General features: G+C 40.7%; 2 protein-coding genes across 2 annotated transcripts in view; one reads left to right on the top strand and one right to left on the bottom strand.

The window, feature by feature from the left end:
* Positions 1-538, bottom strand: part of cnksr3 (cnksr family member 3) — a 79704-nt gene extending 79166 nt beyond the window's left edge. The window contains exon 1 of the mRNA XM_069177487.1: positions 352-538. Within this exon, the coding sequence (XP_069033588.1) occupies positions 352-403 (52 nt within the window). The 5' untranslated portion in view covers positions 404-538. The remainder of the gene's footprint in view (positions 1-351) is intronic.
* Positions 539-3574: 3036 nt separating this feature from the next.
* Positions 3575-12500, top strand: part of LOC138215350 (serine/threonine-protein kinase D3-like) — a 28237-nt gene continuing 19311 nt past the window's right edge. Inside the window, exons 1-2 of the mRNA XM_069177453.1 lie at positions 3575-3777; positions 4905-5414. Coding sequence (XP_069033554.1) covers positions 5124-5414 — 291 coding nt within the window. The 5' untranslated portion in view covers positions 3575-3777; positions 4905-5123. The remainder of the gene's footprint in view (positions 3778-4904; positions 5415-12500) is intronic.

Here is a 12500-nt window from a genome sequence, read left to right as displayed (position 1 = left end):
AGGCTAAAACACAACAAACACTGATTGACAGGTTTTTAAAACAGACGATCAACTAAAAAACACTCAAACTCTTATTTTACCAGTTTAAATATTACTTTTTTTTGACTGTTTAAATTCACGGTCCCAAACTTTCAGAGAAAACTGAACTCCCTGTAACTCATTTTAACTCCCTGTAACTCATTTTAACTCCCTGTAACTCATTTTAACTCCTTTTAACTCCCTTTTAACTCCCTGTAACTTCCAACTAGTCGGTCAATCTGAGTCTAAAACACATTCAAACAGAAAACAAGCCGTTAGCTGCCATAAAGTGAGCCGTAGATAACAGCAGGGCTCACCATTTGGCAGCCTTACCTCTCATCCAGTCCGCCACTTGTTGAGGGCTCCACCGACTCACAGCCTCCATTTCAGACCACCGGCTGTTAATCTCTCCGAAGCGTCTCCGGGTCACCGAATTAAACCGTTAACGGGATCGAAGTTATCTCATGCTGAGGACCGGAGGAGCTCCGTTACCGTCGGTCCGTGGGTCCGCTGCTCACTGATTGACTGACTGGTCTGTACAGGACAGCAGAGCCGCGCGTGGGGTTGGTGTCAGGTTACCACAAGGTTGACCACGCCCTCCTCCCCCTGTTCCTCCAATCCCGTGAGAGTATGGTGATGCTGCCTTCAAGGCGCTGTGGGAACGACGGAGCCTTTAAAACAAACGAAATATTCAGATCTTCAAATTAAATTAAACAAAGTGAAATGAAAACACTCGCGTTGTTTCAAAGATTAGGATTTTATTACCGTAACGATGGATAATATTGACAGTGTATGTTATACTTTTATTTTACCCGATTAGTAAGAACGACAGAACTGCAAACAAGAACTGCAACAACTCTTTAATTTCTAATCTATCTATCTATATTCATTTTAATTGATGGTATACAAAAACAAATTCAGAATATTGGCACAAAACATACAGACAATAAATGTTTTTCCTGACATGTCATTATGACATTTAACCTTTGTTTTTAATGAACAGGACACTTCTAACTACAGTTTATCATGTATGTAACATGTATGTTTTATACGTGTCCATGCAGATACTCAGTTCTGAATAAAGTGTGTAAAACAGGCCTCCTCTCAACTTCTTTGTGAAAGTATGAAGCGAAGGACGATTATCACTTTAAAAAGCCTCTTCGGCCTCAAATCAAACCTCCGATCTGCGGAGCCGCTCGGTCTTGTGTGCTGGTTTGTTGGCTTGTTGGGCTTTTTTAGCGTCTGCAGATGTTTCCCTCGGGACCACCACACCTCACGGCTCTGAGCTGTTCACACTCACAGTCCGGATCGACACCAGATTTAGTCCTCCTCGTTTAATGAGTCATTCTTAGAGTTACAAAAAGAAGAAAACAAAAATCTGAAAAGTTAGTTTAGTTGAACAGGAATATGATTTTCTACTTTCCTTCGTTATCATACTTACATACATTATTCTCGCGATCCCTTGTGGGGCCCGGAACCGCAGATTGGGAATCTATCATGACCATTTTTGTTCACGTTTTCAAACACAAATAAATAATGTCGCCAAGTAAAACACACGTAAAGTACGACTACTAGTGTTGCGTTATAAAATTGTAGCATCACACACCCCCATGTTCAAAAGAGACTTTAAAAAGCAGCAAATATTAACATGTGATATGTCTGACAGCACCTGAATGCAGCATTGTTTTGTGGGCGGGGCTTCCAGCGGTAATTCTCAGTGGAATTTAAAAAATGGTTCGGAGTTGTGAAAGGTCCTTTAAATCTTTGTATTTAGGGAGTGCATGAAGGAGAAGCAGATTGAAAATGTAACTACAGCGATATAAAGTCGGTCAAACAGTTACAGATGATTCATTTTAATGTTTCCTGGAGGCAAAAACTTTCCACAACCTTTTATTTGTTGTTCATCCATCAAACGAATATAAACTCTCTGTGTGGAAATCTGATCTTCCCTCGTTGTTCCTTGTTTATTTTGGCTAGAACAGAAGAACTGGAAGGTTTTTATCCAGAAACAAACATTTCTCATCCCTGTGGGAGTTTGGATTTATTTAGTAGATGAAGTGATTACGTGATCAAAGTCATCAGACTAAAGAGAACTTTTAGATAAACACTGCCCTCCTCTGGCAGAAAACAGGACTACAGGACGTCCGCGTACTTGATAAATTAACCACTAAATGTTTGACTGTTTTCTGTCTAAAATAATAATACAATTAAAATCCTGTGTTTGTTATCTTAAAGAAAAGAGTGGGGGGACAAAAACTAAAACTTTACAATAAACTGAGTATTTGTAATTGTCAGATTGACAGAAATGATCACATTTATTCAATCACTGATAAATTAAATGGCTGTTTTAACATTCACGAGGACAAAATCTTTGGTTAGGTAGTTACTTTATTAATCCCCGAGGGGAAATTTTTTCGCTACAGCAGCATACAGGAAGCAAACATACAAATCTTGTAACTACCAGAGCATAAATGAAAGTAAGAACATTTTAAACTCAGTCCATTGTGTGACCTTTAACCTCCAGCTTGCATTGTGCTCCTGTGAGAGGTGTTGGTCCTCATCCTGCCTCTGATTCCTGTCTGAGGGCTGAACTTCAGGACCTCCAGCTGGCTGCAGCTGCTTTAAACAATAGAAGCAGATCAAAGGAGCCTGAAACTGAAACGATGTCTATTATGACACACAGCAGCTCAGGAAACGTTATTCTTATTATTCAACAGTGAAACATAATCAAGTGATGAAACCAGTTTTTGGTTGGATAACAATGTTAAATTAAGACAGATTAGTTGGTTGTATTTTCTTGAATAAACTATAAAACCGCTGCTGTTAGTTTAAAGTTTAAGGTTTTTAAAGTCTTTTTTTTTTGTATTAAGTTTTGTAACGGGAAATTGCCCTCTGGGTAATGCAGTGTTTCCACCAGGAGATGGCGCCACAGAGTTACATCATGAAACTCAACGGAAGGAACTGAACACGCAACTGGACAAAGATCGTCTATGATATGAGCGCTGACTCCCTCTGTGGGATGGAAGCTGCTGCAGTTTCTGATTGGTTGATTTCAGCTTGAGTTTGTTTTTGTTTGGGACTATCAGTGATTCTGATCTTTATTTATTTGATTTCTTTCAGTGTTAGCTCGCATTTGTTTAGTTGTTGTTGTTTTTTTTGTGATCATATTTTTTTGGCCTCAAGATTTTCGCTGGATTCAAGCAACAGAGCTAACATTTGTTAGCCCGAAATAAATCACACAGATAGCATCAGTTTTTGGCTGATGGCTCGTCAAAACTGCATTTTTGTGTTAATAATAATAATTATTTCATAAATTATTGGAGCTATCTGGAAAAATAAAAGTGCACGCGAGCTTTGTGACTACAGTAGTGGCTTTGGAAACGGCAGTTTGGCAATAAAAGATGTTGGTCCATCAAATGGTTCCGGAGCTGTCAGCGCCACGAGTCTTCCAGCTGTTCGGTCCCCGGAAACTCCGACAGAGTGAGACCTCCTGTCGGCGCGCGCCGCCGGGAGACCGACTTCGTGTGTTTGATCTTCAGATCCGCGTGAAGCTGCAGCTGCGCGGTCGGACCGCCGCGTCTCCGGGAGGTCTGTCGAGAGAAGAGACCCGAAAAAACGGTTCGAACCGGCCGCCTCTACCGTCGCGTGCAGCCCCGGAGGACCGAGCGCGGCGGACGCACCGGGACCGGGACCGGGAGGGTACGGTGAGCGGGTCGAGCCGCCGCTGGAAGCGGAGGAGGCAGCGCGGCGTCGCGTGAGGTATTTAACTTCTGTTCATCATGAACCCGAGCAGCCGGTTGATCCGGTTACAACTTCATACACTTCGGTTCATAACGGCGAATTAACGGAAATCCAGATGTTTCCAGCTGTATTAAGATCAAAAGTACAAAAAGTCCAATTTATGTTCACGATCATTAATAACACGGATTTGAATGTGTTTCTCAGATGAGACGCTTTTCTAACATTAATAATCTGGAGTTGTTGGACTGACAATGGACAAGATGTGTTCTTACAAATGATGCAAATAAAAAATGAATCAAATAATCAACAAAGTGCTTGTTGTTGTTTAAACATGAAGTTAAAGGATTACTTTCTAAAACACCAGATTTGACCTGAAGAGAGTTTTAGTTGTAAATGTTACAAATATTTTATAGTTCTTTAGATATAATTTTCTGTTTGTCACCATTTAGATGTTCTGAAGTGTTCATGGTGTTTGTAAAGACTCATCGTGGCTCAACGCTGCCTCAAAGTCACAATCAGTAACAAGATTAAAAATAGTTTGAAGATAAGTTGATTATTCATCATCGTCTCCTAAAAGCACATTTTTGGACAAAATGTGTTGTTGTTGCTACGAATGCACTTAAGTTTAATACATTTAGTTGTAATTAAAAACATGAACTATATAATTTAAAGGTAGTTTGTTTTTTATTAATAACAAGAAAAAGGAAAAGAAAATGCATAAATGAGCTTTAGCCAGAAGCAGTTTATATTTAAACATGGTGTCATTTAATCATTTATGTACAATAAAATGACATATTTTCATGACACAGTAATGTTTATAAGTTAAAGTGTACTTTGAACTGATACCAGAAATCATCAACAGATAATCTGAAGCTGTTTTTATAATTGATTAGTTGCTTCAATAAAGATAAAAATAAAAAGCACTTAAATTTGCTGTGTTTTTCTTTCTGGTATGAATCCTCGCTCTTTTTCTTTATCTTCTGTCATCGTAGATTTAATGTGAAATGTTCTGGGTGTTTTTCTGACACCATATTTTAAATAATGAAGATGTTTTTATTCATGCAGCTGATTTCTGTGTAGATTTTCTCATTTTAAAGTGAACTTTCGTGACTAATTCTTCAACTGGCTGTTTTTGTTTCTGACAGAAAATTCACATCAGCACGTTTTACTGTCGTTTTCTTGCTGCTCAGAAGTCGGCGTGCTGAAGACCATCGAGGATTAAACCGGTGCGTTCAAGGTCTCAGACTTTGAGTTGGACGTCAGAGATGCTCGTCAGTCGGAGGAAACTTCCCGTGTTGAGATGTGAAGTGAGAGCGACGCCGCTCGGCTGACGTCTCCTCGAGGACTTCCTCCCACCGGCGAGCATGTCGGCAGAAAGCAGCCCGCCGCCGCCGGCCTCTCCGAGGTCTGGCTCCGCCCTCCCTCAGAGCGTGACCCCGCCCACCCCCTCGCCGTCGCCCAGCCCCCCCGCCACCGTCTGCGGCCGGCTGTCCGACGGCAGCCCGACGGCGCCCAGCCCCACCGGCTCCGCCTCCTTCCACGGCGTCTCCTTCCTGCTCCAGATCGGACTGACCCGGGAGACCGTGACCCTTGACCCCGGCGACCTCTCGCTGGCGGCGGTCAGGGAGCTCGTCTGCTCCATCGTGGACCAGAAGGTACATTTACGCTCTTTCGATGTCGCAGAATTCCTCTAAAGTTTCACGTGTTTTGGCCGAAAGAAAAAACAGAAACTGGAGATTTCTGAGTCTCAGTTGTCATGACGACGAGCTTCTTCTGGTAACGATGAGGTTTTTATCCGGTGACGATGAGTCGAGTCATGAAACCTGAAGACCTGATCTCACCTGATCTCACCACCGTGTGATCAGGTGAACGTTTGCTTCTTTGAATCTTTGAAGGAAAAATTTTAACGGTTAACGAGCTAACAAGCTAACGAGCTAGTTCACGATCTTTTCTCTGTTTGTCCGTATGAAGTCGTTCTTTAGTGAAGTCACTAATAAAACCTCGTTAAGTCCACAGAGCCGACGGTCCAGTGAGCTGACACCTCTTTAAATCATCGTGTTTCCTTTCACTCGCTTCGTTTTCGATGTTTGGTTCTTCAAGGTCAAATCAGTCAAATCAGTCAAATCAGTCAGATCAGTCAGATCAGTCAAATCAGTCAGATCAGTCAAATCAGTCAGATCATTCAGATCAGTCAGATCAGTCAGATCAGTCAAATCAGTCAGATCAGTCAGATCAGTCAAATCAATCAGATCAGTCAGATCAGTCAGATCAGTCAAACCAATCAGATCAGTCAGATCAGTCAGATCAGTCAAATCAGTCAGATCAGTCAGATCAGTCAAATCAGTCAAATCAGTCAGATCATTCAGATCAGTCAAATCAGTCAGATCAGTCAGATCAGTCAAATCAGTCAAATCAGTCAGATCATTCAGATCAGTCAAATCAGTCAGATCAGTCAGATCAGTCAAATCAGTCAGATCAGTCAAATCAGTCAAATCAGTCAGATCAGTCAGATCAGTCAAATCAGTCAGATCAGTCAAATCAGTCAGATCAGTCAGATCAGTCAAATCAATCAGATCAGTCAGATCAGTCAGATCAGTCAAACCAATCAGATCAGTCAGATCAGTCAGATCAGTCAAATCAGTCAGATCAGTCAAATCAGTCAAATCAGTCAGATCATTCAGATCAGTCAAATCAGTCAGATCAGTCAGATCAGTCAAATCAGTCAAATCAGTCAGATCAGTCAGATCAGTCAAATCAGTCAGATCAGTCAAATCAGTCAAATCAGTCAGATCATTCAGATCAGTCAAATCAGTCAGATCAGTCAGATCAGTCAAATCAGTCAGATCAGTCAGATCAGTCAAACCAATCAGATCAGTCAGATCAGTCAAACCAATCAGATCAGTCAGATCAGTCAAACCAATCAGATCAGTCAAATCAATCAGATCAGTCAGATCAGTCAAATCAGTCAGATCAATCAGATCAGTCAAATCATTCAGATCAATCAGATCAGCTCGATGTAGGACGACGGCGAGAATTTGTTGAATCAAAACGTACGGAAAAAATATTTTGTCCCAAAGTGACGTCATAAGAAAGAGTTTTATATTTATACATAAGAACGGTCTGAAACTCAAAGATATTTATAATATAATACATGTATATATAACATATAAATATATACTGACGGTCGTTTAAGACGGAAACAAACTGAAATCATCAAATTTCAGTCGCTGGAACCAAAAAACTATGAATGTCACTTCCTGGTTGGTGTTGCTGTGTCAGCGGTCCCCACTTCCTGTTTCACAGCAGTGTGTGTGTGTGTGTGTGTGTGTGTGTGTGTGTGTATGTGTGTGTGTGTGTGTGTGTGTGTGTGTGTGTGTGTGTGTGTGTGTGTGTGTGTGTTGGAGGAGCAGCTCGGTGCTCTGTTAGTTTCTAAACTCTGTAAAGATTTTGAATGAGTCTCTATTTCATTGATATATTTACTTCTCTGCTCTCCGTCAGCCAGAAGTTTGAATTGTGGTCATGTGACTTCTGGTCATGTGACTTCCTGTCTCAGCCGAGTCCTTCAACGCTTCCTGGAATTGCTTTGGTTGTTTTTTTACACAATCTGGATGCAATGATTTATTTTTGGCCACATTTTAAATGTAATTTAGATTGATTTCCTTGAAAAATCTAAATTTTAAGATCAGATTTAGTTATGTGGTGAACATGATTAGTTCAAGTACCGTCGGAAACTTGAAAATCTGTCGATAATTAATTTATTAGTTTATTAATTTATTAAAATCCTTGGATTTAAAGTACAGTTTTAAATATTAAGTCATTTTTGGACCTGCTGGTTTTAAGCACAGCTGGACGAGGTTCCGCCCACAAAATGACATCATCACTGGAAATGTCCTTTTCCCTCCTTTTGTGTTCAGACCACAGAGTTATGTCACATCTCTACTGTGTGTTTGTGTTGTGGGGAAGCAGGGAAGTTCCCTCCACACACACACACACACCACACACACACACACACACACACACACACAACACACACACACACACACCACACACACCACACACACACACACACACACAACACACACACACACACACACACACACACACCACACACACACACACACACACACACACACACACACACACACACCACACACACACACACACACACCACACACACACACCACACACACACACACACCACACACACACACACACCACACACACACACACACACACACACACACACTTGCCCTGGTTTGTGTGATGAAGCTGCTCGATAGCTGACTGATCTGATCGTGTTACGTGTCCGATGAACCCCGACGGGTTGCTGCGTTGCGTTTTGGCCTCTTTCAGCTCGTTGTTTTGGGTTTCTGACACGGTTCAGAAACGATGCATTCAGGTGCAGAGTTGCAGGTCTTTGTGTGTTCATGTGTAAAACTCGAAGCATAAAAAGTAGGTTTAAAAGTTTTTACTTTAAAATGGTGACATCAGACTAAAGCAAAAAACTTCATCGTGAGCTGTTTTTATGTTTAATGTCACATCAAATGTGACATTAAACATAAAAACATTCTGTGAAAGCTGTTTTATAAACTGTAAACAACTTAAATACTTAAGTTACATTATTCAGATCAAAAACTAAGGAGGAAATGATGGTAAAGAGGGACTGATAATTAATACTATATTATTGTTATTGTTATTATTATTAATATTATTATTATATTAGCTTCTGAAATATCTCAGCTGGCCACATTTAAAAAATGTCCCTTTGAAATGACCTGATAAGATTAAATCAACACTTTAACAGTTTGTCGTGTTGTTGAAGAGAAAATCCTTCTAACTTTAATTTAACTAAATCAAACTGATCGAATGTGTAAATTAAAAAAGAAAAAGTGATTACTGTTTGAGTCGTCGTTGAAAGCAGCATCTGTCTGCGTCGCCGTGGCGATGTGAAGGACCCGCGTCCTCCACTCTGCCGGTTCCCATGGTTACCAAGGCCAGGTGGCGGTTGAGGTGGAGAGGGCAAAAGGATGTTAGTGTTGTTATGTCGACGCCTACAGAGATTTTAAATGCTGCTGTTGTTCACTGGAAACTAATGATGTTAAATGTTTAAGGACAATTCAAGGATTTTATGGAAATCATTTAATTTAAAGTAGATATTCACTGAATTAGTTCATATTTCCACTTTTACACAAATATATGATATTTCTATTTTTGTTAACTAATTTGACCCTAAACACGACAAAATGTATAAAATAAAAGCCACGTAAATGGAAATGAACAGAGACGTCATGAGTTAAGTTTGAGTGTCTAGTCTGCGTTTTATGGAGTTTTTCAGTCGTTGAATCGTGAATCTGACGATCTGCTGAAATACACGACACTCCGTGAACAGCCTCGAGTCTTTCCTCTTTAAACTCTGACAAGTGATCAAACATCGTCTAAATGTCAAATACTTCAAACTAATTCAACGGCAGGAAAGCAAAGCACAAAAACCCAGAGATAAAACCTATTTCAACCACAGCTCCAGCCATTCAAGATGCATTAAAGCTGTATCATATGAATGAAAATGATCACAAAGTATGAATTAAAGCAGGAAAAGCATCTGAGCTCAGTCGAAGTGAACAACGGCTGTAATCCCTGCAGGTGCTGCTGCGTCTGGCTGCGTTAATGCGGCTGTTTTACGTGATTTCATGTTAGCTGAGGCGGGTTAATCCCGTCTCTCACTTCCTTTTATGCACGCCGTCGTATTAACAGCCATTAACAGTGTCGGAAAGTTAAGCTGTGATCTAAAAAAGTTCAGAGAGAGCGAGTCGGCGTCAGACGAACTCCATTTGTCGTCTCTTTAGAGAAGAAAATCCTCCGAAAAGCACCAAACTTTCCAGTTGAACTTTGACCCTGAACGCAGCTGCTGTCTGAAACTAAATCGTGTTATAAAATCCAGTTTTCTGTTTAAATTCTGTAACCTGAGCTGCTTTCATGCCTCGAAGTCTGAACGAGTGTCAGGCTGCAGTTCCTCTAACGGCCACTAGAAGCTTAATGCAGATGAAAAATCTGAACACTTATTTACATCTAAATATAAAACGAGTAGAATTTCTAGCAGTGAGTCTCTAGTTCTACAGGAGTCGTTCAAAAGGTTCCAACACTGTTCCTGTTGAACGCAGCACAGTGATGCACACGGAAATCACTGCGTGGGCTCAGGAACACTGTGAGCAGGCGTGTTGAAGATTTTCTGTTCCCCCAAAATGTGTTTCTCTGCTCGTTTCAGGTCCGCGGTGACATCACAGATATTCACGGACCAGCGGTCACGTTCACGTGTTAATCAATAACTCTGAATACTACAGAAAGATTTTCTGAACCTTTTGAATTATTTGAACAGATTTTTCTCCAGATGTAGGTAAACACCTGTAAACTGGAGGATCTGATTGGAAGCTTGTTGATGTTCCTGCCTAGCAGTCCGAGCTCAGGGTATAAAGTCGTCTCCTCTGAAGTACAGATTTCAAACGTGTCCAACTGAGACTGACACGAAACATAAACATCCAGTCGGCCTGCTGCACCTGTCGGCCTGATTAGAGGCAGGAAGTGTTGTTGGTTTCCATCCAGCTGATGTCATCCAATCAGAGAAAGGAAATTGTTTCGGGTTGAATGTTTACTTTAATCTAACCCAGAAATCATTTGGGTCATAATCGTCAGGTGAGGCGACGTCACGGTGAACTTCTTTAAAGAGGCGTTAATGTGTGATGTCACGAGGACTGTTGGAAAAAAAACCCTCGGATGAACAGGAGTTCAGGAAATCAATCAATCAACATCATAAAGCTGCAGATATTAAACTCTCAGAGTAGAATCACAGTTTACTGCAGTTAAATGGTGCAGATCTGCTCCGTCTTCTTCTTCTGTGGTTTTCATGCTGCAGATGTGTTTAATTTTCCTGCCAGATGTGGTTGAGCTGCTGCAGCGTCTCTGAGCAGCTTTAAGTCTGCCGTCATCAACATAAACCGATCGAACGCACGTAAAGTCTCTGAACACCTCAGAAATGTCTTTTACAAACCGAGCAGTCGCGATCGCGCGGTTAGAACGTGGCGTCGAGGGCCGAGCAGGAGGCGGGACCTCACTACAGTAGAGGTCAAAGGTCACACAATCATCAGAAAAGGAAACAGGAGGAGGAGTTGAGTTGTTGAGTTTCAGGACCTTTAAACAAATTGAAATCTGATCTTTTCTATTCATGAAAAGCTCTCAGATTCAGGTGTTTTTTCCGTGTTGCCTTCACAGCCTGCAATAAGTGGATGAATGAAACGCTCACACGCTCGAACTCCCCGACGACCTTGACCCCCCCTCCTCCCCCCGTCAGCACGGCTTCCTGTTGTTTCCTGAGAGGTGACAGAGACGAGCGGATGCAGGGAAAAACACACTCGCAGATGTTTGCCTTCGTATTTCCCATCAGCCCCGGCGGCGTCCCTCCGGCGAGAAGCTGGAAGAGTTTTATCTGTTTGTGCTCTTCACGTCGCTGCCGGCCGATCCAGATGTTTCTATAAGCTGCTGTCGGACGGGAGGAAGTGATGTTTGTCCGTCAGTATTACAAAATAAAAGATTATATTTTGACACAAAGATACAAGACAGAGCTTCGATGATAATAAAACACCGAGTCATGTTTATCTTAAAGCTGTTGTGGGATTAAAATGATCTTTTAATATCACTAGTATACAACTGTGATGACTAATTATGAAATGATATTAATAGGTTGTTACAGCAGAGCTTTATATAAAACTGTCCTGTTGAAGTCAAAAACAAATCAGTAAACTCAAAGTATTTTTAAAATTATTCTTTTCTATTTTTAGAATAAAGCAGAAAGTGTTAAACAAGGAAGAGTTTTTTGATAAAAAGCTATTTTTATAATTTTTTAGCCATTTCAAAACAAAGTTAGTAAAATAAAAACAGATTTTGGTTTCAATAAAAGCCTTTGCTTTTTATATTTAATTTTTTTGATTTATTTGACTTTTAGTTTGCCAGGAAGAAACCAAAGTCTCTGTAACAGTGTGAGGCGTTCAGGGAACGTCTGTTCAGTTAAGCTCTCCCCCTCTAAACTGCATGAAAACTAAAGATTTCAACCGTGATGTAATTCTGTTTTTGTTCAAATGGGTTTTATGAAAGTGGGATTTTAAAAAGGTTTCATGGAGGAACTTCTTTGGTTCGTATCAATGTTTTTTTTTTAAAGATACTCAGCGTGACTCGTTGTTTTTTCTAGATTCTAAATTCATTTCATAAGTTTAAACTGTCGAACACAACATGACTTTTACCTCACAGCGATTGTATGTCCCGGAGACCTCGAACGCACCACAACAGGCATCATGTCTGTGTTTATTTCAGTCACAAAGGTCAACGTCTCCACCAACCAACTTCCTGCAGGAAACTGATGGATTATCACGTTGGAGGAGCCCTTTAATAACCAGTTAATAACTTGTTTATAATAAAACAAAGATTAATTAAAGCAGATAAATCTTTAGTATCATGAATTGATCAAATAAAAAACCTTGAAACTTCTTTTATATCCATTATTTCTGTGATTCATTCATTCAGTCATGTTGTAAACTTCTGAAGAAACTCAGACACAAAGAAATGTTTCAATATAAACTGTGTGTGTGTGTGTGTGTGTGTGTGTGAGTGTGTGTGTGAAAGAGTGTGTGTGTGTGTGTGTGTGTGTGAGTGTGTGTGTGTGTGTGTGTGTGTGTGTGTGAGTGTGTGTGTGTGTG

The sequence above is a fragment of the Embiotoca jacksoni genome, unplaced genomic scaffold (genome assembly GCF_022577435.1).
Source record: "Embiotoca jacksoni isolate LCO1_2020_lvr unplaced genomic scaffold, fEmbJac1.0.p SCAF_73, whole genome shotgun sequence".
Lineage (NCBI taxonomy): Eukaryota > Metazoa > Chordata > Actinopteri > Embiotocidae > Embiotoca > Embiotoca jacksoni.
This window is presented reverse-complemented; position numbering and strand designations above follow the sequence as displayed.